This window comes from Microtus oregoni, unplaced genomic scaffold, assembly GCF_018167655.1.
Source record: "Microtus oregoni isolate MIOR12 unplaced genomic scaffold, Mior012 000025F_ref0000491, whole genome shotgun sequence".
Lineage (NCBI taxonomy): Eukaryota > Metazoa > Chordata > Mammalia > Rodentia > Cricetidae > Microtus > Microtus oregoni.
Window position 1 is genome coordinate 13694483 of NW_024543084.1, and position 27038 is coordinate 13721520.

General features: G+C 49.7%; 1 protein-coding gene and 1 long non-coding RNA gene across 2 annotated transcripts; one reads left to right on the forward strand and one right to left on the reverse strand.

Moving 5' to 3' along the window:
* Positions 1-4385: 4385 nt before the first annotated feature.
* Positions 4386-7177, reverse strand: LOC121463081. Its single transcript, XR_005976392.1, has 2 exons — positions 6818-7177; positions 4386-4536 (listed from the first exon to the last, which is right to left on the reverse strand). It is a non-coding gene; the product is annotated as an uncharacterized LOC121463081 (long non-coding RNA).
* Positions 7159-24642, forward strand: Urm1 (ubiquitin related modifier 1). Its single transcript, XM_041675147.1, has 5 exons — positions 7159-7227; positions 12286-12356; positions 20416-20497; positions 22310-22358; positions 22689-24642. The coding sequence occupies exons 1-5, from the start codon at positions 7193-7195 to the stop codon at positions 22755-22757; spliced, it is 306 nt and encodes a 101-aa protein (XP_041531081.1). The 5' UTR covers positions 7159-7192; the 3' UTR covers positions 22758-24642.
* Positions 24643-27038: the final 2396 nt, after the last annotated feature.

The window sequence follows — 27038 nt, forward strand, 5'->3', positions numbered from 1 at the left end:
GTATTTAGGGGAAGAAACCACAGCCCAAAGTGGGTAGGGAGGGTGTCATTGGAAAATTCCGAAAATACCAGTGATCATTGGAAAATTCTGAAAATACCAGTGATAATCACAAGGGTATATATCACAAGTGATAATCACAAGTGATAATCACACTCCCCGTTTCTCAAGATTATTCTCAAGATTATAATCTAACTTTATGGTCAGCTAGTTCCCAGAACATTGTCACTGAACTGGCTAGCCTAGATTTTTGGCTCTACTCTTTCTGCTAGAGGGGTCTGGATTTATCCGGGTCTTTCAGTTACCTAGCAATAGCTGCTATTACCGGGGAGTTCCTCCCGCTTATCAGCTGCAGAGCACCGGTCTGTTCACTGGGGCAGATTCTAAAAGCTGCCCTGAGAACAAGATCCAGGCCCCAGATCCACCACCTCATGGAGCACAACGGTTAGGAGATGGACCAGATGTGCGCTGGGCTCAGATGTACACTGTGCTCTTTTGTTTACGAAATGTTCTCCCGGTGTAGTCCTAGCTGGGAATATGAGGCCTGTGCCACCATAGCGGAGCAACAGGAGGTCTTTCTGGGTGGACTAACTAGGTCAAGGACTACAGAAGAAGCAGTAAACCAGCTAGCTGCGCGTGGTTCTGCACACCTTGATCCCAACACTTGGGAAGCAGAGGCGGGTAGATTGTCTTTTTCTACTTTCTACTTCCCATGTAGATTAGATCTATGTAAGTCTCTCTTAGGGTCTTCATTGTTGTCTAAGTTCTCTAGGATTGTGGTTTTTGGCTGGCTTTCTTTGCTTTATGTTTAAAAACCATCTATGAGTGAGTTTCAGGCCAGCCAGGCTGGCATAGTGAGACACTGCCAAGTGGGGGGAGGGGAGTGAATGGTGGTAGGTGGTACACGCCTTTAATTTTAATATCATCATGTGGGAGGCAGAAACAGGTGGAGCTCTGTGAGTTCGAGGCCAGCACGATCTACAAAGAAAATTCCAGGAAGGTCAGGACTGTTACACTGAAAAATCCTGTCTTGAACCCCCCATAAAGGGGCAGGGGGGCTGGAAAGATGGTTCAGTGGTTAGAAAGAACTTGCTGCTCTTGCAGAGGACTGTGGGTTCTCAGCACCATATATAGTACACATACATGCAGGCAAAACACTCATGTACATAAAATAAAAATAAACCTTTTTTTTAAAAGTAGGATTATAGGCCGGGCGGTGGTGGCGCACGCCTTTAATCCCAGCACTCGGGAGGCAGAGGCAGGCGGATTTCTGTGAGTTCGAGACCAGCCTGGTCTACAAGAGCTAGTTCCAGGACAGGCTCCAAAACCACAGAGAAACCCTGTCTCGAAAAACAAAACAAAACAAAACAAAAAAAAAAGTAGGATTATAAAAAAAAGGATTATATTTCAGAGGGTAAAAAGAAGATGTTATCATAGTGGTTAAAATATAAATTTGAGGGGCTGGAGAGATGGCCCAGCAGTTAAGAACACTATCTGCTCTTCCAAAGGTCCTTTGTTCAATTCCCAGCAACCACATGGTGACTCACAACCATCTGTAATGAGATCTGGTGCCCTCTTCTGGCCTGGAGAATAAATAAATCTTTAAAAAATATATAAATTTGATGGCGGGGAAGAGACAGAAATCTTTAATAAATAAATAAATTAAAAAATTAAAATATATATATATAAATTTGAAATATAAGGGTCTAGAGAGACAGTTCATCAATTAAGAATACTTATTATTCGCCAGGCGGTGGTACGGCACACCTTTAATCCAGCACTCGGGAGGCAGAGGCAGGCAGATCTCTGTGAGTTCGAGGCCAGCCTGGTCTACAAGAGCTAGTTCCAGAACAGGCTCCAAACTACAGAGAAACCCTGTCTCAAAAAAAGGAGGAGGAGGACGAGGAGGAGGAGGAGGAGGAGGAGGAGGAGGAGGAGGAGGAGGAGGAAACAACACACACATATTGCTCTTGTGGAGAACATGACTTCTGTTCCCAGCACTAGCATCCAGTGGCTCCAAACTGCCTGTAACTCCTGTTCCAGTGGGTCCCATGCAGACACTGCATTCACGCAATGCACATACACATAATAAAAATAAATCTTCCAAATAAAAACAGGAGAGGCCAATGGAGCTGCATGGTTGAGGGAAGGGGTTGGTGCTAAAAGGTATGAGCAGTGAACGCTTCCTGATGGCACTTCACGTCTCCAGAGCCATCTCCCTCTGAGGTCAACTTGTTAATGGCCACCAAACACTGATCAGGTTCGATTTTATCCTCATCCCACCAGTGAGGGACGGGAGGCTGGAACTGGTAAAACTTTTCTAAACACCACGGAGCCAAGAGTACACGTACACACACAACACGCACGCACGCACACCGTGAGTTAACACACGTGCACGCTCATACACAAGTTATATGCACATCGCGCTCACGGACGGACACACACACACACACACACTGTGTTGCACCGAGCGCTGCTGGAAGGGGCCAGCCTCCTGCATCCTTGGAGGTCCAGCAGCGCTCGGGACAGGCAAGTGGCTGCCCAGGCCAGCGTGGCTATCGCTTTCAATTCCTAAGAAGAAGGTTAAATACCTTCCAGAGGCCCACGGAGGGCTGTGGCGAGGGTAGGGGGCGACCCAGTGACTTTCAAAGGTGCCTGACGGCACAGCCACCCCTCCCCCGGGCCGCGGCTTCCTCCTGGCCTAATCAGATTCTGGGCTCAGCCCTCGTCTTTGGCGGCAGTTTAACCCGAGCCAGGGCGGATTTCTTTCTCACTGATCTCAGCTTGACACCCAATTAGCACAAGAATGGGAGGAGGAAGCCTGCGAGAGGCGCCTCCCAGCCTCCCGGAGCGCGCGAGGGGGCAGGCGGGAATACAAAGGGTGGCGGGCAGGGGGGCACTCGGGCCCTCCCTCCGCCCGCGACCCCGCCATTGTCTCCCTCGGAGCTTCAGAGAGGATGGAGGTCCACGCACTGGCTGGCAGGCTGGGCCCCGCTCCCCCCCACCCCTACACTGCATGGGGTACGAGGGGAAAGTTATTTGGTTGAGACTCAGGCCTTGGGATCTCAGAGGCACAGCTTTCTGGGACTCAGTTTTGTCATCTGAAAAATGGGAATACCTGAGAGGAATATGCGAGGCGTATTCTAGCTGTAAAGCAGCCGGACCTGGGCTTGGCAGAGCTCAGTAAACGCTCTTTCAGACAACGCAATGCTGAGCCTGTATTGTATCTAACTGATAGGTTAAACATTGCCGTGAAGTGTCCCCTGGAGCGGAAGCTCAGTGCTGCCTTCCTGAGACTTCTGTTCAGGTGAAGCTTGAGCTGGCACTCACCACGTACCTATCAGGACTCCCACTGGGACTGATGGAATGACAGGTGAGCACCACCACACTGGGTTCTAGGTTTGAACCAAACCTTTGAGCAAGGCTAGCACTCCACTAACACCCCTGGATGTTGCCTTGATTTTAATGTTTTTAATTATCTTGAGTGTAATGATTGTTTTGTCTCTTTTAGAGACAAGCCATGGCCGGGCGGTGGTGGCGCACGCCTTTAATCCCAGCACTTGGGAGGCAGAGGCAGGCGGATCTCTGTGAGTTCGAGACCAGCCTGGTCTACAAGAGCTAGTTCCAGGACAGGCTCCAAAACCACAGAGAAACCCTGTCTCGAAAAAACAAACAAACAAACAAACAAGCAAAAAAAGAGACAAGCCATGCCCACTCCCTCTCCCATCCACTGAGGCAGGCTGATCTTCAGCTTCTGGCCTGAGCTCGCTCTCTTTTTCAGTCTTCCTCTTGGAGAGGCAGCTTCTGCCTCTCTCCCCACCTCTCCCCCCATTCTGTCTCTTCTCTCTCCTCTCTCTCGCGCTCTCTCTCTTTCCTCTTCTCCCCTTCTCCCTTCCCCCTCCATAGCCCCCTGAATAAATATCCAACCTCACTCTGCATGTCATGCCTATCCATGTCTCTGTCTCTTGCCTGCCTGCCACGTGTCTCCCTGCCTGGGACCAGCCACTAACTCGAGGACCGGTAGCCATCTCTGCCTGGGACTGGCTGCTCTCAGGGCCCGCTGCCTGCTGCCACATGGCCGCTACCACTGCTTGGGGACCTACAGCATTTCTGCTGCCTACTGCCACCGAGGATTCTGCAGCATTTCTTCCTTTCTTTCTTTTTGTTTTTTGAGACAGGGTTTCTCAGTAGCTTGAAGCCTGTCCTGGAACTGTTCAGGCTGGCCTTGAACTCAGAGATCTGCCTGCCTCTGCCTCCCGAGTGCTGGGATTCAAGGTGTGAGCCACAACTGTCTGGCCACCAGCTTTAATTTTAAATTGAACTGGGACTACAAAAAGATCATTTGCCATATTATGTCTGTAGAGAACACCAGAAATAAACATTTGGGATGATTTGTGAAATTTTATCCTGTTGGAAATGTGATATACCAATAGGCCAATTTACACTTTTTCTTGGGACTTTTTCTCTGGATGATTCACCTTTTTCTTCAGAAAAAGGTACAGTGGTCTTCCAGTTCCTTGGTTGGATGCCTTCATTCTCCTGGAAAGATAAAAACAAAACCCTGCCTCAACCATACCTTTGGGAAGCTTCATTTTTGGCAAGTTAGCTCTGGTCAAATGAAAAGCATTTGTTAGTCTTATGAATAATTTTTCTAATCCATTCATCTATTGGTGTTGATCTTGCATTTAAAAGTCTAATCACCATTTTGTATTCTGAATTAGCATTTTCAAAAGCCAAAGATTCAATTAATATTTGTCTAACTTCTGGATCTGATATCATTCTACTTACAGTTGAAATCAATCTTTGTAAAAAAAAAAAAATCAGTGAAAGTTTCTTTTGGGCCCTGTACAACTTTAATAAACAACTCACTTCTCAGACTTCTTCAACTCTGCCCCAAGCATTCACAGCTGTTGTACAGCACAGAGCCAAAGTGTGGTCATCATATACAGATTGTAAGTCAGCATAATCGCCCTAAGAAGTTTGTCTCGGGCAATTTCAATACCTCTGGCCCTACTTTATTGTTCATCTTTCCACCAGGTCCTCCAAGGTAATTGAAGACCAGGTTCCAATACTGCTGCCTTCCCAGTCTTGTAGCATAATCCTGTTACTAGTTGACAGTGAATTTAGCATCTCTCTCATGAAAGATGAATGCATACCATATGAGACTATCACTTCCTAAAATCTCCTAAAATCTAACATTTCCACAAGAATCCTATGAGCTCTCCCATAGGCAATATTATCGGTCATTTGGTGGTTATTCCTGTATGGGGATTGGATAAATTAAAGTTGTTTTTTTGATACCCTTGGGCTGTTTCTAATTTATAAAGTAATGGTGTGGTTGGTTCTCCTTTAAATTTTTCTGTCTTTATCTGAATATCTCTATTATCTGTTTTAATAAGTTTTTCTAAAGCTTGTAACTTATCAGTCAAAATTGCATTATTTCGAGACCAGCCTGGTCTACAGAGCTAGTTCCAGGACAGGCTCCAAAGCCACAGAGAAACCCTGTCTCGAAAAACCAAAAAAAAAAAAAAAAAAAAAATTGCATTCTTTTCTTTTTTTTTTTTGGCTTTTCTTTTTTTGTTTTTACTTTTCTTTTTCTATTCAATTATTTGCACTTCCTTCCCTCCTTCCAATCCCCTCCCACTCCTCCACACCTCTTCCTCCCTCTCCCACCCTGCTTGAGAGAGGGCAGGGAACCCTGCCCTGTGGGAAGTCCAAGGCCCTCCCCCCTACATCCAGGCCTAGGGAGCTGTGCATCCATATAGACTATGGTCCCAAAAAGCCGTAAAAACAAGTCCCAGTGCCTTTATCAATGACTTCTCAGTCAGCCCCCATTGTCAGCCACAATCTGAGAGACCGATTTGATCACATGTTCATTCAGACCTGGTCCAGCTGGATTTGATGAGCTCCCATTAGAACAGGCACACTGCCTCAGTTGGTCCTGACTTCTTTGCTAGTCTTCTCCCTCCTGCCTTTCAACTGGACCTTGGGAGCTCAGTCCATTCCTCTGATGAGGGTCTCTGTTTCTATCTCCATCCATCGCCAGATGAAGATTCTTGCATTATTTTCTTTAGGAAACCTTTCTAAGGCCTGCATCTTGGCACTGATATCAACCAACTTTTTTAGGGATAAAACAAGAATTACCAAACTAATATATATATTTTTAAGATTTATCTATTAATTATGTATAAAGGATTCTTCCTGCATGTATCCCTGCAGGCCAGAAGAGGGCACCAGCTTTCATTACAGACGGTTTTGAGCCACCATATGGTTGCTGGAAATTGAACTCAAGACCTCTGGAAGAATTCAGTGCTCTTAACCTCCGAGCCATCTCTCCAGCCCTAGTCAGTGCTCTTAACCTATCTCCGGTCCACCATTTTATATAGGGATCTTAATCCAGTCCTTACACTTGCGCAGCAAGCGCTTCACCAGATGAGCCATTTCCCCAGCCCCGACATTTTCTTTTACAAATATCTAAAGTACAGATTCTATAACTTAAGATAATTTATTTCCGTTTGGAATTTCACATTTAACATCACGATTAGCATTTATTTGATTACAGCCTCACTGCTATACAGAGTCACCTAGCAGCAGAAACTTCTCTCATTCTTTATTACTGACTCTCCACAGAACCAAACAATATGCCAGGCACACCAAGTGTTAACTAAATAACCTCGAGGCAAACTGGGTCAGAAATAAGAATTTGGGGAGGTCATGTATTACTCCGTCAAACACACGAAATACAGAACACCGACAGTCCGATTTTGGTTTTGAGACAAAATCGTGTAGCCCTGGCTGCCCTGAAGCTCCTTGCACTCACACAGATCCGCCTTCTCCGACTTTTTGACCGCTGGGATTAAAGGGTGTGTCCCACCACGCCTGGCTTGGAAACAGATTTGTGACCAATGAGAGATCAACAGTACGTGGCTCACAACCGTCTCACGGGACGCTGATGAACTTCTTCCTTAGTCGTCTTTCTTCAGGAAGTCGCTCCCTTCCAGCCAGGGCTCTCTGGAAACTAGGTCTGCAACCAGGTCCCCAGCCCACAGCGCTCGGACCGCGCCTTTGTAAAATAGCTGGAGAGCACCGGAGCCGTAGGCACCGTCTCTTCCGCTTACGCAGCCAGGCGGCGACCGGAAATAAGTGGGCTCCCCGGAAGTTGGAGGGCGTGTCCTGCTAGTTTGGCTTCCTCAACATGGCGGCGCCCTTGTGTGTGGAGGTGGAGTTCGGGTGAGTGAGAGCTGGGGCGTCGTGGGGCTGGAGCGAAGCTATAGCGACTGAAAGTCGGAACTCCCTCGACTTTCCGAGGCGACTGTCATCCTCCGAGAGCTGGGCCACCCGCCTGGCCTCTGACAGGCGCGGTCTCCCTGGGCGACGAGGCCGTAAGACCGAGAATAGAGGCGCACACGGGCAGGGAGGTGCGATGACAGTCCCTCCTCGGTCGGTAACATGTGGATAGTGAGCAGGTCATCTTCCAGCGTGTTTTACCAGTGACACTCCGAGCCCGACCCACCTTGCCTGGCATTTGGGCTCCTAAGGGGAACACGAGTCTCCCTGTTCTTCCAATTCTGTCTTCGGGCGGCAGTTCCCGCCTACTTTCTTCTTGGATGACGGTGTGGCCAAGATAGCGCTCCTTTTTTTTTTTTTTTTTGGTTTTTCGAGACAGGGTTTCTCTGTGGCTTTGGAGCCTGTCCTGGAACTAGCTCTGTAGACCAGGCTGGTCTCGAACTCACAGAGATCCGCCTGCCTCTGCCTCCCGAGTGCTGGGATTAAAGGCGTGCGCCACCACCGCCCGGCACGTGAGAGAGTTTTAATCAGACCCGAATCGCTTTCAAAGTAGTTTGATGAGTGCCTTTTGCAGATGTGGAGCCCAGATACCAACCACGGAGGGAGCGACCAACATTGGCAGTATAGTGTGCCCAAGATGAAACGTTCCACAATTGGGATGTACATCATTCCTTGAAGGAACACAGGGAAAATTGAAAATCTCCCCAAATCCCTACTTTGTTCTTCCAGCACACATAAGGTCTGTCATGGGCTCAAATGTGCAGAAGACAGACTTTGGATTTGAGAACAGACAAAGGATTGAGGCCTCTAGAGATGGGTGGGTGGTTGTTTCTAGAATCATATGGAAAAGCTAGTGTGTGTGTGTGTGTGTAGATGAACAAGCTAAGTAAGGGAAAACTCTAGGATAGAATCATAAAGTTCTTTCCCAATGCCTTTCTTTCCATTGGATGCCCTCTGTTCCTTTAATGTTTTCTCTTCACTGGGTAGTTCATTCGCCAGTCATTTATTGAGTGCCTACCATGTGCCAGGCAGTGAGCCAGACACGGAGGATACAAAGATAAATAACACTCTGTCTGTTCCCTCCAGCGGTCAGCATTTCTGCCCCTTGGAACGGGGTAGTCTCATGAATGTTAAGTGCAGTTTAATTGATGATATTATCTGGCCGCTTGGATCCAATTAGAACTACATTGATCTGGCCTCCTGACTGTTTTACCTTTCTGCCTGGTCTTAACAGAACTGAAAAGGAAGAAGCTCCAGGCTCTCAGGGTTAATGTTTCTCCATAGTGAGTCATTCTTCAGATGTATTCTGTCTACAGACACTGTGCTGGCAACAGTCAGGAAGTCGCGGGGTAAATAAGACTCTTGCCCTCCAGAGTTCACAGATATACACTGTCACTTCCTTTCTAGCTTCGGCCTTTCTTGCTCTAAGAGCAATATTGAGCTCCAGCAAGACTGGACAGCATTCTTTTCCCATCTGTCCATTCCCTTGCACACCTCCCCACATAAGTGATCCATCAGAATTGCAGCTTCACAGGGCATGGTGGCCCAGGCCTATCAACCCAACACTATTTGGAAGGCAGGGGCAGTTGGATCTCTAATTTTGAGACCAGGCTGAGCTACATAGTGAGAGATCCTCCATAATGAATGAATGAATGAATTAATTAATTATACACACACACAAACATTGCAGAAAGGCTATCTATCTATCTATCTATCTATCTATGCTTGCCAGACCCAGAAGCCTCTCTGTCCTCCCAATTTGGTTTTATTTGGAGACAAGAGCTCATGATATAGCATGTGCCCCTGCATGTCATCTGATATGTTTTTTTTTTAACCTCTGACCTTTGATTAACTCTGTCACTTGACAGATATGCTTCCCCTTTTACTATGAATCTGAGAAGATTTTTCAGAGGGGCTACAGTGCCCATTCTTTCCTCACTGGTCCTAGAAGTCTAGAAATTATTGCCTCCGAACCCAGAATAAATGTGATCCTCTTGGTGCTACCAGCTTTGTTAGGTTTAGAAGGCTTTCTATATTTTGTGTGTGGGGGTGGTGGTGGGTGGTGTTTTCAAGACAGTTTGTTTTTTTGTTTTTTTTTTGTTTTTTTTTTTTTTACGTAACGGCCTTGGCTGTCGTGGAATTCACTCTGTAGACGGAGTTCTCTGTCTGCCTCAGTCTCCTGAGTGCTGGGGCTGAAGGTGTGCGCCATCCCGTCTGGTTCATCTCTTTCTTGTTAGGACCAATTCTGCCATCTTTTGGCATACCTTCAGAACTGTTATTAATAGAGGTGGTTTTGTTTTGTGTTGTGTCTTTTGAGGCTTGGTATCTAAGATGGCCTATATCTCTGGACTCAGTAGTTATTGGAGAAAGTCTTAGAACTTCTGCCCCTTCTGCCTCTGTCTCCCCAGTGCTGCAATTACAGGCATCTACCATCATGCTCAGTTTATGCAGTACTTGGGGTGGAATCCAAAGCTTCCTGCATGCAATGCAAACACTCTACCAACTAGACTATACTTCCCAGCCCTAGCAGAACATGTTTTCAGTACATGTAGAATTGGAAGTATAGTACAGGTGTGTTTGGAGCACCTTCCTTCCAGGCTGAAATGACCTAGATTTGATTCCCTTTCCATGAGTTTGGGAGGTATTGGAAAGGCTGGATACACCATTAAGATCAGAGAAGTAGTCATATTCATTGGTGTGGCAAATATTTTTTAAATTTCTGCTGTATGCCAGGCCTTATTTCATTTTGAGCCTGTTTGTGCTCTATAAGGTCGATGGAGTCTAAACATGGATGGGTAGTTTTTTTTTTGTTTTTGGTTTTAGTTGGTTGGTTGATCATTGAAGCAGGGTTTCATGTAACACAAGCTGGCCTTAAACTCAATATGTACCGGAAGATGACTTTGAATTCTTGTTTCTCCTGTTTCTACTTCCAAAGTGCTAGAATTATAGGCATGTGATACCATGCCTAGCTTTTAGATAGATACGTTTTTTTTTTGTTTGTTTGTTTGTTTGTTTTTTTTGCTTTTTCGAGACAGGGTTTCTCTGTGGTTTTGGAGCCTGCCCTGGAACTAACTCTTATAGACCAGGCTGGTCTCGAACTCACAGAGATCCGCCTGCCTCTGCCTCCCAAGTGCTGGGATTGCCTGGCCTAGATAGATACGTTTTAAAGCAACTAGAAAAAGTGACTGAAGCCGTACGGTGGTGGCGCACGCCTTTAATCCCAGCACTCGAGAGGCAGAGGCAGGCGGATCTCTGTGAGTTCGAGACCAGCCTGGTCTACAAGAGCTAGTTCCAGGACAGGCTCCAAAACAACAGAGAAACCCTGTCTCGAAAAACCAAAAAAAAAAAAAGAAAAAGTGACTGAAATGTAGACCTGTCACTGATATTAGCGGACACATGCACCGGGAATTGGGGTATTTAGAGAAGATGGACAGATCTTAGTTAAGACTGAATGGCAGGCAAATCCTATGAAACAGAGGACCTCGCCTAAGGTCTCTGGGGTTCAAACAGCCCCCATGTCTGCCTTTCTGAATCAGTCCTGAGGTTAGGTGTGCACTGTCTCTCACTCCAGACAAGCTGACAGGAAGGAGCACTACCCTCCCTCCCCCAGGCCTTGCTCACCCAGCAGTGATGGGTCACTCGAAGCCTCACTGATGCGCTCTTCATCTGTTTGTAGGAGGAAAAACAGGCTTGGCCTTGGAGCCTGGTACTACCAGCTTTGGCCACTCTTGATTATTTGCCTCCATTCCCACCCCACTTCTCTGACCCTCAAATCCTGAACTCCCCGCCTATCACCCTCCCCCAGCCCAGCTGCCGCATGTGCCAACCCCTGCCCAGCAGAAAGTGAGGCTCTTGGAAGGGGATAAATGGAGGTCTGTGTGGGCTTGCAGCTGAGGTGGCCCTGCGCACAGCCACAGATGGGCCTTTGCTCCCCCTCCACGGTTCTGCATCAACAAAGCGTGACCTTGTTTAGATGATAGTCCCCCATGTTTCCCCCAGGACAATGTTTGCCTTGCCTTTGCCTCCTAGTGGGCTGCCTCAGGACATCTCTGTTCCCCGAGATTGGGAAAGGGTGGTGGGGAGGGACATACCACATCCATCAAAAGTCTGTTAGGGCCTTCTCAGTTCAGACAACATGAAGTCTGAGATGGGAATTAGGAAAGCAGAAGAAGAAATAGTGTGGAACACTGAAGGCCCTACTGCCCACACCAGTAGTCCTGGTTTCCGAACTCGGCTTTGAGCATCTCTGCTGTCTTGACTATCCCTTGACCAGATGCTGGGATGCAGAAACAAGTTGAACTCTACCCTTGGGGGACTTTTTGAAAGGGCTCTGGGTTTACTTACCTTCTCTGGGCTTCAGTCCACTTTTTCATATGGAATTAACAATGTCTGCCTCCTTCCTCCTTTGCTGGGATGGCCAGACGATGAAATGGGATGAGGGTCATCTTGTAACTGACGAGGTGATGTGAACAGCTGTACTTAGTGCTGAGCCCAGTGGGTTCTCTCTACCCCTATTGCTGTGATGTGTGCACAGAAGGGCATAGAGGTGAACAGGAGCAGGGTTATTTCTACCCTTACCTGGCTAGAAATGCACGGGGTCTCCAGGGCACCCTAGAAGGGCAGCTCAGCAATTTTAGAAGTAGAATCAAAGCTTGTAAAGGTGGGTACTTGGCCAGGGGCTGACTGGCAAGCAGACGTAGAGCCTGATTTCCTTCTTGGGACTGGCAGCTCTGAAGCCTGGGTTCTACTGCTGTGTACTAAACTATCCCTCAAGAAAGCAAAGGCAAGGAGGCTGTAGGCTTGGGCTCTCCACTAATAGTGGAGACTGTTTACATCCTCTTTACCACAGCTCAAAGTCACTATAACTAGGCTGTTCCTGAACCTTGGTCTTTGCGTCTCATCTTTCCTCACCAGCCATGTTCCCAGTTCAGGTTGTCAGGCTCGTCTCAGTCCTGTTAGCAGTAACTTACCCAGCTATCTGTCTTTGGCCCTCTTTTGCAGAGGTGGTGCGGAGCTCCTGTTTGATGGAGTGAAAAAACACCAAGTCACCTTGCCTGAGCAAGAGGGACCCTGTGAGTATTGGATTCCTGGCTGCTCTCTGGGACCACTGGGCATGAGTGGAAAAAGTTAGGATTGTCCTGGCCAGTAGCAAAGGAAGAAGAAACTGGAAAGTATGTTTTCCCTCCTTGCTGGGCCTGGCCAGCTCTGCAAGAAGAGGTGGGAGATTGATCTTCACATGGGGAATGGCAGGAGCAGTGGCTCATCTATGAGGAGTACTGAATGCTCTTGCAGAGAACCCAGGTTTAGTTTCCGGCACCCATACATCTGTAACTCCAATTTCAGGGGATTTAAGGCCCTCCAGTCTCTGCGCACCAGGCACAAATAAGGTACACTGACCGACACATGCAGGAAAAACACTCATACAAGCCAGATGTGGTAGTATACACCTTAAATCCACATTTGGGGAAGCAAAGGCAGGAAGTCTAGGTGGATCTCTGAGTTTTGAGGTTAACCTGTTCCACATAGAGAGTTCCAGGCTAGCCAGGGCTACACAGTGAGACCTTGACTTGTGTGTGTGTGTGTGTGTGTGTGTGTGTGTGTCTGTGTGTGTCTGTGTGTGTGTGTGTGTGTGTGTGTGTGTGTGTGTGTGTGTAGAGGGGGGCTCGAGACAGTATTTCTCAGCCCTGGCTGTCCTGGAACTCTCAGAGATCTGCCTGCCTCGGCCTCCCAAGTGTTAGGATTAAAAGTGTGTGCCACCATTGCCCAGTTTGAGACCTTGTCTTAAAACAAAACAAATAGGAAAACTCCATTTATATAAAGAAAATGAATAACTCTTTAAAAATATGCTGGGCATGGTAGCACACAGTTTTTATCCAAGCACTCAGTGGCAGAGGCAGGAGGATCTCTGTGAATTTGAGGCCAACCTGGTCTACCCAGCAGGCTCCAGGACAGCCGAAGAGTGACCCTGTCTCAAAAAAAAAATTAAATTAAAAAGAGGGCTCAGCAAATAAAGATACCATAACACACACGTGTGCATAATAAAGTAAATGTAATAAAAAAGCGGGGAAGAAAATTGCTCTAGGCGGTAGTGGCACACACCTTAAATCCCAGAGCAGGCATACTGATGCTCACTTTTTTTTTTCACCACTATAGTAATGAGGACACTTTTTTGTTTGTTTTTTAAATATTTATTTATTTATTATGTATACAATGTTCTGTCTGTGTGTATGCCTGTAGGCCAGAAGAGGGCACCAGACCTCATTACAGATGGTTGTGAGCCACCATGTGGTTGCTGGGAATTGAACTCAGGACCTTTGGAAGAGCAGGCAATGCTCTTAACCACTGAACCATCTCTCCAGCCCCTGTTTGTTTGTTTTTTAAAACATGGTTTCTCTGTCCCAGAACTCACTCTGTAGACCAGGCTAACATGGTTTCACTGCCCTGGAACTCATTCTGTAGACCTGCTAACTTTGAGCTCCCTGAGATCCTCCTGCCTCTTGCCTCCCAAATGGTGGGATTAAAGGCGTGATGCTCACTTTAAATTCTAGCGCCCTAGAGGCAGAGGCAGCTAGATCTCTGAGCTCAAGGCTAGCCTCATCTACATAGGACAGTCAGGGCTACGTAGTGAGACCTTGTCTCCAAGGAGAATTTAAAATACCTGTTTGGGCTGAAGGTGTTGCTTAGGTGACGATTTGCTAAACATGCATAAAGTCCTTTGTTCCATCTCCAGCACTGAATTAACCAGGCCTAAAACTGGGTGTGGTGGTGTGACCCTGTAATGTCACCACTCAGGAGACAGAGGCAGATGACTAGAAGTTCAAAGTTATGAAGAGTTTGAAGCCAGCCCTGGGATACATAAGAGACTACATGCAAAATAAAATACCACAAGTTATAGTTTACTTCCTCTTTTATTTATTTTTTATAGACATTGATTTTATGCCTGCATGTATGTCTGGGTGAGGGTGTTGAGTCCCCTGGAACTGTGGAGTTACAGACAGCTGTGAGCCACCATGTGGGTGCTGGGAAGTGAACCTGGGGGTTTATTTCCTCTTTAGGTTTGCTTGAAAGAAAAAAGCGCACCCGTTCACAATTCTGTCCCCGCGTCACTCACTAGACACCCAGCCAGTGTCACTTACGTAGTACTCATTTATCCCTCTTGTTAGCGGTGATGCCTTCATTGTTCTGCTTCCTGCTTGTGCTTAACCCAAGAAGTAGCTGCCATTTCCACTGGTTGAACCAGGAGCTTTCTCTGTGTAGCCCAGGCTGTCCCTTTTCCTCTGCTGCACCATCACAGGCAAGCCCCACTCCTTCCTACTCAAGTCAACTTAAAAGGTAGCTGGCCAGGGAGGGCAGGAGCTGAGCAGCAGCTCCTGGGTGCTTTAAACTGCTTAGCATGCATTTCACAGCCTCTCTGGGGCCAGCTGTTCCTTTCTCTGCTCTCCAGGCCTGTTTGCTGATCCCTTTCCTACCTCCTCCTCTCCCCTCCCTCCCAGTCCCTGTGCAAAATTGCTTTTGAAAAGATCCACTTTCTGCTTAATTAAACAATGAGGAGCGTCCCCTCACACATCTGTAAACCTCCTTCTGAGGCCAGTTTAGCCCACAAACTGCTCCATTCTTACCCTCATTCACTTGTAAATGGAGCCTCTGAGGTTCCCCCACCCCTCTTCTCTTTCATTCCACCCTTGCCAGCTCTTTCTTCTCCCCTTTCGCTGAGGCCTGGGGTGGGAATCCCAGAAGAGCCAGAGCCAGTAGACTTGATAGGGAAGGGACAGTTTAACTTATGGACAAGATTTAGGGGCCCAGGTGAAGGTGAGAAAATAAATACATTTGTTGTCATGGGCCTTGTGCTCTAGCAGACTCAGGGGACAGGAATGGCAGAAGACACACTTCACACGGAGCAGCCCTCGTCTCCTGTGTGTTCACAGGGGCCGAATGAGGCTCTCCTGCAGCAGCCGGGGCTGCATCTCTTCAGCTCGGAGGGGCTGTACTGACGCTCTGAGGCGGTGCTCCCAGCCTTCCTGATGCTGCCACGTGGGAACCCCCAACCACAGTTATTTCATTGCTACTTCTTAACTGTAATGTTACTGCCATTGTGCATGGTAATGTAAATATCTGATCCCCCAAAGGGATGGCGACCCACAGGTTGAGAACAGGTCCCCTCAGGAGCCCTGCCAGTGTAGGCTGTCAGTATCTCCTAAGCAGGAAAGGTCTACTGGGGCAAGGGATTCTGGGTGGAGGTTCCATTTCTTTCTTAATTTATCATACAAGGTTGCCCAAGACCCTTTTCCGGCCAAGTATATAATGTAGTTTGAGTATATTCCTCCACTTTTGTGATGCCCCCTCCCCCAAGTGTTTTTTAAGGTAGGTTCTCATGGAACCCAGGCTGGCCTATAAACTCGCTGTATAGCCAGGGATGACCTGATCTGCGTCAGCCTCGCACTGCTGGGATTACTGAGTTCAGCACCAAGTCCAGCCTAGTGAGAGGTTATGTGCTTCACTTGAATGTGCACACCAAGGTTCCTGTGCCACGGCCACCTTTATTTAGGTCAGGACTCTGGCAGCCCAGAGGATAAGGAATCAAGACTTGAGCACACAGCTTAGACACCCATCTGTGGAGTGTTCACTGTGTGTTCTGCTAGTGTTTTGCCTTAATCCTCACAGCAACCCTTTAGAGTGTAGTTTATTATCCACGCTGGTCAGGATAAATGGTGCCAGTACATTGAGGTGGAAGTGACTGGCCCGAGGCTCTCTTGCCCTCAATGCAAGCCTCTCTATTTGACCTTTAACCATCTAACACAAAGCAGCAGCTCCTCTCCCTGCTGTCCCCTGATGGGCCAGTCAGGTCTCTTGCACTGGAAACCTTGCTTTAGGGCACTTCTTCCCCAGCACCGAGTGCGTGGCTGGCTATGGCATGCACAGCCTTGGAATGTGAATCTTCCCACACAGCCTGCCCCAGGAGCTAGACCAACCTTTGGCATCTTACAGATCCAAACACCTAAAATGGGAGGAAGATGGTGGGAGGAATGGCGTGTGCTTGTAGCCGCAACAGTGGTAGGAGGCTGAGACAAGAGTATTGTCTGAGACAGGACCCAGGCTAGCCTGAGCAACCTGGGAAGGAAGACCAGTGTATGGGCCCCCTTCCTTCCTTCCTTTCTTTCTTCCTTTCTTTCCTTTTTCATTTTGTTTTTCTAGACAAGGTTTCTCTGTGTAGTCCTTACTGTCCTGGAACTCCCTCTGTAGACCAGGCTGGCCTTGAACTCATAGAGATCCACCTGCCTCTGCCTCCCTAGTGCTGGGAGTAAAGGTGTGGACCACCACCTCCCTGCTATAACCTCTCTTATTTCTGTTACTTTCTTCTGGCTTCCAATGAGCACATATCATATCCCACAGAAAGCCCCAGCACTACCTAGTTTGTGGTACACCTCTCTCTAAGGCTAGGGTTCTAGGCGATGGGCAGAGCATGTAGAAAACCAACATGTTTGAGAGTCAGTCCAGAGGAGATAGCTTTTTCTCCTGGATTCAGCAGTAATTGATAGTCTAGGCACAACTCCAAGATTGTCTTCTTATTTGATCCTTATAATAACGCATTTTCAAAAAAGTGATTTTATACATATGGGTATTTTGCCTATATATAAATCTGTGCACCATGTACATGATGCCTGGTACCCACGGAGATCAGAGCAGGGCATCAGATTCCCACGAACTGGAGTTGTAGATGATTCTGAAATGCCATATGGGCAATGAAAGTCAGACTTGGGCCCTTTGCAAGAGCAGCTAGTGCTTGCTTTAACTATCTCTTTAGATCTACATTCTTTGTTCAGAATTTTAAAAGTTTTATTTTTGTATATGTGTGTGTCTATTCGTGAATGTGTATGAGTGTATGTGTGTGTGAGAAAGAGAGAACCTAACAACTCTGGTCCTGGAAGAGTAACAAGCACTCTTACCTGCTGAGCCTTCTTTCCAGCCCAATAATGATGCAGTCTTACCTCATTTTTTTTTTCTTTTTTAAAGAAAGCTGAGGCTCTGAGAAGTCCCTTCCTAAGGTCATATGACTAGGAAGGATGGATTCCCTCTCAAAACTAAAACTGGCAGGCATAGTGATGCAGACCTGCAGCTCCAGGATTGGTTCTTAGCCACACAGCAGGTTTACGGTCTGCCCGGCTACTTGAGACTCTTGTCTCAGGTAAACCATTATGACCGTGACCTTCTCTCACTGACATCTTGGGACAGAGCTGTGAGAGCAACATCCCTGAGCCCTCAGACTCCACTCTGGGAGCAGCAGTGGGAGTGCCATGTTGTGGTGGGGCAGAGAAGCTTGGAGACACACAAGGCTTTAGGAGGCGGGAGCAACCTCATTTGGAGCAGGCTTTCCCAGGGGCTCTAATGCTGTTCCTCCTGCCTTGTCCTTTCTGCTGCCTCGAACCTGCCAGTTGCGCGGTGCCTCAGCTCTTCCCATATGTGCTTCCTTCTGTCCAGAACACTTCCCCCACCCAAGCCCATTCATCCTTCAGGCCGAAAGCTTCAGTGTTAACACTCTTGGAAAGGCTCTTCCTGCTCCCAAAGGAGTTAGCATGCACCACAGCTAATTAAATAATGTCTGCCACCTCTGCTGCCCTCACAAGGAAGGCTCTCTGTCCATCTTGCTGGCCACCATCACCCTAGAGAGCCATCACAGGATAGTTGCTCAATAAATGTTTGTCCTGTGCATGGCGCCTGCAGGAGGGAGACCATGCTCAGGAGGAGTGGGAAGGAAGGAAGATAGTGGGAAGACGAAAGGAAGGTTCCTTACCCCCATCTATCCCAGAGCCACCCCAAGCCACCATCCCTGACTCTGCTTAACCCTTCCTCCTCCCCTGGGCGCCTTTGGAAGCCGACCATCTGGCTTGGAGTCTATTTGCATATTGTCTGGGCCTCAGCAAGCCAAGCAAGATGTCCCAGGGGTGCGTTTCAGGCCAGGCTGAGTGGCCCTTGCAGCCTGAGAAGGGAGCCATGAGTTCCACCTCTCCCCACCCCCAAATCCAGGCATAGGGACAATACAGGCTGCTGTGATGCAGCAGCCTCACCATGGTAACATGCTATCAAAAATGTAGGCGGGCCTGGAGTTGGGGGCAGGCAGAAGAGGGAGGGAGTGACCTCAGCAAATAGGAGCATCATGATAAATGAGCCAGCACTGGGCAGCAGACTCATCCCCCAGCCACCCCTCTGGGAGTCCATGACAGTGTCATCACGTGGATGACCCCAACATGACCACTATCCCTCCGTTATTCCCAAGCTTTCGAGAGTGGAGCAGAAGCCCCCTCTTTGAAGGGAGCCAGGACTATTCCCCAGGAGAATCCAGATTCTGTATCAGCAAGCCAGGACTGTCAGATATAGCCTGTGGTCACTGGGCCAACCTCTTCCCAGTTCTTCCGTGTCCAAACACAAGCACAGCCCTGGCTGCTGAGGCTGGCTGATGCCTAGCTGGTAGATGTGTCAGACTTCAATAGTTCTATCAAATAGCCACAAAATGTATGGGCTGGCGGCCACCAGACAGTGCCAAAATGGAGGCCAAGGGGATTCAGAGCCAAGGGGATGCCTCTGCAACTTTGGCCTTGGAGAAGAGTCCACCAAGAGTCCAAATGCAGCTGGAGGGAGGCAGCACCCTTCTTCCTCGCCCTAGGGATGGCTTAGTTAAAAGGGAATTTTAGCCAGGCTGTGGTGACACACGCCTTTAATCTCAGCACTTGGGGACAGAGGCAGGCGAATATCTGTGAGTGTGAGGCCAGCCTAATCTATAGAGCAAGTTCTAGGACAGCCAGGGCTACACAGAGAAACCCTGTCTCACAGGGGGAAATAGAATTTTAAATTGGGAAATGACAGTTTTAGTCCATGAACACTGCTTGTTGCCCTGTGGGATGTTTGTCATCAGAAACAGGACTAGTTTATCCACACTGCACCTTCACACCTCCTGGCCCTACCCAAGGCTAGATTCTGCCTGTGCATTGCAGTGTGAAGCTCACAGAGTGAAGCTTCCCTGTGTACTAGCAGCCCATTATTCCAGGGCTTTGTGTTCTAGGCAGGGTAGCTCAGGCCACATTCTCACCTTGCTTCAACTTAGCCTCAGAGCTTTGTCTCGGGGGGCAGTTACAGGCAGCTGACCCCTCTAAGACACTGACTCAGGACAAGCTCCCTGTGGCTCCCTAAATGCTACTTGTTTTTCTAGGCCCTTTGTTCTCAAGTCATCTGTGAGAGCAGGACCTCCAGGAGTCTTAGAAACAATCTGAGTGAAGAGTGGTGGAGGTCCTGGGTACCACAGCCTTTGTAGATGCAGACCAATCCCAGTTTGCTACTGGTAACCCTGGAGACCACTGCCTCCACATGCTGCACAAAGAAGCTGGTGGCCATCCCAGAGCCCATCCCAGGAGGCAGAACAGGAGAGGTCTTTGCAGCCCAGAACCTCTTCTTGCCTTGGCAAGGTAGCCACCCCCCAGGGTGATGCAGAAGTGGCCGAGTGAGCAAGGATTTGTCAGTGTCTGCTGGTGAGGAGCCTTGTCTCCCTCTGCTAGAGGAAATTAACTGATGTTATCGGCTCAGCAGTTGTTTTTCTCCCTCACAAAGGGAAATCTATGCAGACCCTGCCTGGGAGCAAAGCTGAGGCCTCCCTAGCTGGACTGGCAGGGGAGATAAAGGTGGCAGGGGCTCTTTGATGCCCTCTAAACAGCCTTGTCTCTGAATTCTTTTTTTTTTAAATCCTTTTAATTATTTGTACATATGTGTGGGCATATGCATGTGTAAGTGCATAGAGAGTTTAGAAGAAGATATTGGTCCCTGGGAACTGGAGGCATTGGTGGCCATGAGCCACCCAGTGTGAGTGCTGGGAACTGAACTTGGGTCCTCTGAAAGAACAGTACCTCCCCTTCCCCACTAAGCCCTCTCTCCAGCTCCAGTCCCTGCTGTTTGTAGCTCCTCCCACTGCCTTCTGCTGTGCAGTAACCGCTTTCTCTGAAGACCCTCCTGACAGTCACTGGCCTCTCCTAATCAGGCTTCTGGCCCTGTGAGCCCCATGTTCATTTTCTTCTGTGCTGGGCAAGGCTTTGGGGCCTGGAAATGAGTTGGCTTTGACCTTGGTTTGTTCTGTGCCTCCCTCTCTAGGGGACATCCGGAACCTCCTTGTCTGGATCAAGAAGAACTTGCTAAAAGAGCGGCCAGAGCTGTTCATCCAGGGAGAGAGTGTGTGAGTTCCCTTCCCCCGTTCCTGAGCAAGGCAGAGAGAGGGAAGGTTGTCTAAGCCTTTGGTTCTGAACATCTTATCCTCTTGAGTCCCCTATTTTCTCAAACTCCTCTGAGGAAAGAGCCGTGTTCTAGTCTGTTTCTAGTTCTCTTATTACCACACTAGCCTGTTTGAGTTCTTACAAGCATGTATGAAAAGAACCTGATAAATTTTCCCAAAAGTTTGCGTTACGCTTCTGGTTACTACCGAATGCAGAAACTTAGGTGAGTTATTTGCTTCTCCTAGCCTCAGCTGTCCTCTGTACAGAAAGTACCAAGAAAGCCATGCTGATCTAGGACAGTGGTCCCAGACCTTTCCTCGTGTGAGAAGCATTCTTTATCAGTGCTGTCACTTGTGGCTGGTTGAACCCTCAAAGTTGGCCAGGGTGACCGAGAAGCTAAATTCTCCCTTTTACCTGGGTGTGGCGTCACACACCTTTAATACCAGCTCTTTGTGGTCAGAGACTGGTAGATCTCTGAAAGTTGTAGGCCAGTCTGGTCTACTACAGGGTTCTAGAACAGCTAGGGCTATATAGTAAGACCCTAAAAAACAAAACAAAACAAAAGGCTGAGGTGGGAGGATTGTCACGAGTTTGAGGATAGTCTGAGCTACATAGCAAGAATCTGTCTTAAAAGTCAAACCAGACTGAAGAGATGGCTGGCGGCTGAGAGCAAGTACTATTCTTTCAGAGGACTGAGTTTGATTCCCAGACCCACATCAGGTAGCTTACAACTGCCCGTCACCCTCCCTCCAGCTCTGACTCGTTCAGCCTCTGCTACACCTGCACTCACCTGTACACACATACACAGAATTTAAAATTAAATAAATATCACTAAAATATTCCATTTTCTCTTTGGTCCTTGAAATGGCTGTTTGTGGTCAGTAGGTACAGTGTGAGACATCACAGAGCTGAGATTCCAGGCAACCACAGCACATACCACTCAGACACACAGCTCCCACCTGTTCCAGCCTGTTAGCAAAAACCAAGTCATTCCACTTCTAAACAAGGATGGTCTCCTGCCAAGGAGACAGGCCATGAAACTGGGAGACTCTTTCGTCAGCCTATCTGCTAGGACTGTTCTCCAGTCTCCAGTTTCTGGCCCAGCAGTCCTGGAAGCCACCTGCAAGGACACCAGTGCTCCCTGGACCATTGCCAGTACAACCACGACTGGCTCTCAAGCAGTGAGCCAATGGCAGCCTTTTTTGACCCAGAAGAGCTGAGCGTGCTTCCTCTAGAATAGGTATCCTGGAGGCCTAGAAGCCAAAGCCTTCCTTTCCAGAGCCTAGGAGAGTAAGATTAGACACTGGAAAAAATAGATCCCTTTTGCTGGTTACTAAGACATAGTGGCAGGTAAGCCCTTTGTTATATCCCTCAGCGATCTTTGTGGGGCGGACCTTATAACTGGTTCTGTGTTCACATGATGAAAGCTGATGCTCAGAGAAGTAAAATGCCTTGCCTGAAGTCTGGGTGGTGGGTGATGCTGACCCTTGCCTGAAGTCTGGGTGATGGGTGATGCTGACCCTTGCCTGAAGTCTGGGTGATAGGTGATGCTGACCCTTGCCTGGAGTCTGGGTGATGGGTGATGCTGACCCTTGCCCGTTTTCTTGAAGATGCCCTCAAGACCTTGATTGACTGACCTGGTTTTCTGACTATGCAGACTATAGCCTCCACTTGGTGAGAAGTCAGGGGGAAAGGTTCCCCCACACTCCTGCAACCCACAGGCTCTGAGCCTCCTTCCTTCCACTTCCTGCCCCTCACTACCCTCTTTCCCACAGGCGGCCAGGAATTCTGGTGCTGATTAACGATGCCGACTGGGAACTGCTGGTCAGTACCTCCGGTGACACTCTTCCGGTGACACTCTTCCCTAGCCCAGGTCGGGGCTGGGAGATCTCTGTCTCATTCATACCCCACCCCCCATGGGACTCTTCCTGTCTTCCACCTCAAATAAGGAGGATTGAATGGCCGCTGGGGAGGGAGGCAGGGAGTGCACCCATCCTGGAGATTTGAAGGTTGGTGTGTAAGATCTCCATTTTTCTGGTGAGGTTTTTCTTTCATTCCCAGAATAGCCACCTTTACCTTTCTCTTCCCTGTTCCAACACGTGGCAATGACCCGGACCATGTTCTGATGGTCCCTGTCCCTCTTTCCTACCCCAGGGGGAGCTGGACTACCAGCTGCAGGACCAGGACAGCATCCTCTTCATCTCCACACTGCACGGCGGCTGAGGGCTCCTCTGTGAGCCCAGGCACCTTTGTGAGGGGAACACAGGACAACCACACCTCTCCTTGGGCCCTGCTTCCAGGTCCTCAGTCCCCTTGGCTGCCTCCTTCTCTGCTGTACCCCTGAGCTCCCTCTAGGCAGGGAAAAGAGGCCAGGTGCTAAAAATGAGCCTTTCTGGGCAAGGCACGTGAGCAGGGAGGGAGAGCAGATGCCTGAGCCCAGCACTCCTTCCTGCAGAGGTGGGGGAGGGTGCTCCTGTAATATGTCAGGAGTGGAGGGGGCTCTATGCCCAGGTGACCCAGCTGCTTGCCACTCCTATGTCTTGGTATATCTAAGCACTGAGTGACTGCCTTGCCACTCCTGTGTCTTGATATCTAAGTGTATCTAAGCACTGAGTGACTGTCTGAAAGGGATCTTCATGGGGAAGATGGATGGACTGGAGTAACTGATGAGAAGCCCCTCTCTTGCCAAAGATTAGAGGGGCCTCCGCCTCAGTTTCCCCATCTGGACACTGAAGACTCTGCTTGTCCCCCACTGATGTCATTATGGAACCCCAGCTGGGGTCCCCTATTCACTGCTCACCTCCCTCCCTCCACCCAGCAGCTGCTCTCCAGCCACACCCCTCCCCCCCAGCCCTTGACCCTGGCTGGCCTCCCCCCTACATAGGCTACCAGATGGGCTCCTGAGACACTCTCCAGACTGTCTACAACTCATTCTGCTAGGGAGAGAATGTAGGGAAGTAACCTAACCTTAGACAGCAGGCAGGGCCTCCATGTGTATATAACTCCTAGCTTCCTGAAACAAGCAAGGTTTGAATGTGCAGCACCTGGTAGATAGATGATTGTGCCCCCCTTTCCTCCATCCTTTCTGGAAATCTGGGGACCTTTATTGGGCAAATAAAGAGACTAGGTTTTTTACTAGCCTTGCTTGGAGCTTCATCCTTAGAAACTGGTGGTACCCTGTATTCCTCAAATCTATGGCTGTATTCTGGCCAAAGGCTCAGATGGCCTTCACCTGAAAGGCTCACACATGCACTGTTCCACAGAGAGGGTGGTTCAGTAGGGCCATCTGGAGAAGAGAGTGTAGACCCTGATGATCAGTCCAGATCCTGAGCCATTCTCACCCGCCGGTCTAAGCCTAGGCTTTGTTCTGCCAACTGCAGTCAGCAGTTCCAGAACCCAGAAGAGGGGTGGCCTAAGTAAGACTGCTGAGCCCCGTGACTTCCATGACCTGCAGAAAAAAGCTTCATCTGACCCTAAGTGTTGCTTTATGTTAAATATCAGTAAGAATGAAATTCCTTTCCCCACATAGATAGAGTTTCTAATGTTGTGGACCATTGTTGGGGAGTGAAGAACATATGACCCCCTGGTTGGTGAGCTTTCCCCAGACACTGCCACAGAGCAGACCCTTGGGCTTGTGTGGGTGGGAGCAGCCATGTTGGGGTTACTGGTGAGAACTGGCTGGGTGCACCTGAAAGCCAGTGTTGGGTCCAAGAGCCTTGTCACCATCCTCACAGTTTGTCATTTTTAGAGGGTCAGCCTGTCCCTGGTCCCTGCAGTACCTCCTGAGCTGAGCTACTGAGATAAGTTCTGGGATGCCTTCTGCAGCTGATGTGGGTAGGGGATTTCTCTGCTGCTGTGGCACCCCAGTTAATACTGAGAGCTCAGGAGGATGGGCTGAGGAAAAACGGCTTTCCCCATTCGGGGTGCCAGTGCCTTCGCATAAATTGACCAGAGCCCTTTCATCCTGGTCCACTCCGGTCATTTTAGTTTCTGGCAGAAAGGAGTCAGAGGCAGGTGACTCGGCCCATCAGCGCCCAACAGCCTCCCTCCCATTGCAACTCATGGCCCTTGCTTTTGAGGAAATAAACAAGTCCCACTACCTCCGAAGATTTTTCTTTAATGAAAAGGATTCGTTTGTTCAAGTTCTTATTTTGAAAGCAGAGGTGGCTGCCCAGCGGGAGCGCATCATTCCTCAGCTTTTCTGTTTCTGGCAGCGGTGGGAGGCTCAGCCCATCAGTCGGTCCGGAGGAGCTTGTGGGAGGGGTTGTTTGACTGGTTTGGGATATACGGGTTGATTTCGGATTTTTTGTTGGTGTTGTTTGGGAGTACTGGTTAAGGGACAGGTTAGAACAAATTCTAAATGAGTTAGCGAACGAATTCTGCTGGCATCTGCCTTCACCCCCGACTAACTGCGGCTCTGGCCAAGGACTGACTGCAGGAACCACATTCGGGTCCTGCCGCCGTGTGCCAGCTTCGTTAAGGCTGAAATTTGAAAACGGGAAAACCGGTGCGATCTACTGGAGGACCCTGCAGCCGACATGGGTCACCTGCAGAGGATGAGGATGGCGGCGCTGGTCACAAGGACTAGTGACCCTTCTTTGCGCGCCAATCTGGGGCCACTACGTGAAGGGACCTGCCAGCTGCCGCCCCGGGGTCTCCCAGCATGGAGCTCCTCTCTGCGGACCTCGTTTCTGTTGAGCCCGGAGCTCAACCACAGATGTCCAGCCACAATTCTCGGTTGGCCGCAGACTCGTACAAGAATTGCGTTTGGACAATCAGTGGCGAAGCCCCTGAGTTCAGGACCCCGATTTCCTGCGGGGTTCTGCCTGGCTCCTTAAAAGCGCACACCAGATCTTGGGAGCTGCGCGTCGGAATACCTTGCAGAAGCTCATCAGTCGCAGCTCATCCCGCGGTAAGGTGGACGAGCCGGCATGCAGATCCCAGCCCTGCACGGGCATCCCCATCGTCCCCAGCTTGTTTCCTTCCGTGGCCAAGGGTCCCTAGAGTAACCCGCGTTGTGTCTCTGGGCCACCCCAGTTTGGAGGAATATCCTGTCAGGCCCAGGGAACCCTGACTCCCCTCTCCCTGCCCCCAGACTCCGGGAATCCAGAAAACGGGCCCGAGGCCGGTGGCTTCTCTGAGCCTGGGGTCTAGGGTGCTGGACTCACGGGGGCCCCCTCCCCCGCCCGGCCCCGCGCACGCACCGGCTCGGGCGCTCTCTGCTTCCTTGTGGCTGAGTCGCTGGTGGCGGTAGCCTGGGCTGCGGGGAGCGCCGGAATGCGCCGCCGGGTCACCTGCAGCTCCCAGGGAGCCTGACCGGGAGCCGGCTGCTGGCGAGGCGCAGGGCTGAACCCGAGCGGGCGCCTCTGGCGGCTCAGGGCCGGGGCGGGCTTTTAGTGGGCCGCTCCAACAATACGGGCCTGGCGCGGAGAAAGGGGCTCGGCTGCAATTGGTACTGGATTTGAATAACGCCACGGGGCCATCAATGGTCATTGTGTCGACGGGTAATGAATCTCCGCTGTCTCTCGGGCTGGCCAGGCAGCTGCAACCTGCGCTCAGGCAGCTCTTAAAGACATAGCATGCCCCTCCCTGGGGGCCGCCCCCCCCCTGCACCGGCCGGACCCTGTGCCCTCCCACCCCCACTCAGCACCCTCCACTCCCAATGCTCCGCCTGCTCCCTCAGCCTGACCCTTTTGCCGGTGGCCCCCTCCCTCCAGGGCCAGGCACCCACATCTCCGTCCTGGACTCTGAACCTGAATCGAGCCTCTCTGAGCTTGACTAACTCCCCAAGAGTGCCCAAAGGACCCCAGAATCTTTTAAGACCCAAGCTGCCTCCCAGCTACATCTTTATCTGTGGTTTCCGGAGTCCTCGCTCCTTAAAGCTCTTTCCCAGGGGTTTCTTTGGAATATAAGGGGTACCAGTCTGGAGGTCAGAGGGTCACCCCCACCCCAGAACACTCGTCTGAAGAATAAGGGGGAAGTGTGTAGTCCCCACCAACAGACTGAGGTTGCAGTCTCCAGAGACCACACCCCCAAGAGGGATCTGAAGGCTGCTCCTTCCCCTCCCCAAGGACAAGGGCTTGATTCCCAGGCTCCTGGGCTTCTAGCAGCAGCAGCAGCAGCAGCCTTGGTGAGGGAAGCAGGTGGGTGTGAAGAAACGGCGGGCAGTCTGCTACTGCTTGTCTCCTGCGGCTTCCTTCGGGTGGCCCACCTGTCCAGAGCTTCGGGAGCTCTATGGAAGGTCTGCGTGTACCCTGAGCAGGTCTGATACAGCAAAGGGCCAGTCTGTTATCCCCAGAGTTCAGCTTCACTGGCTTCCCCCAGTGAGTGTCACACCCAGAGGAGACCGAGGGAGTGGTGTCTCCATGCATGCTGCCTTCCGTCCACCCCAGGGTTCCTCGAGTGCACCCTACCTCCTCCATGGCACACTCTGCACTTTTACCCTGAAACAGTCTCTTGTCCTCACTCTCTGGGCAGCCCTGCCATGTGCCCAGCTGCCCTTTG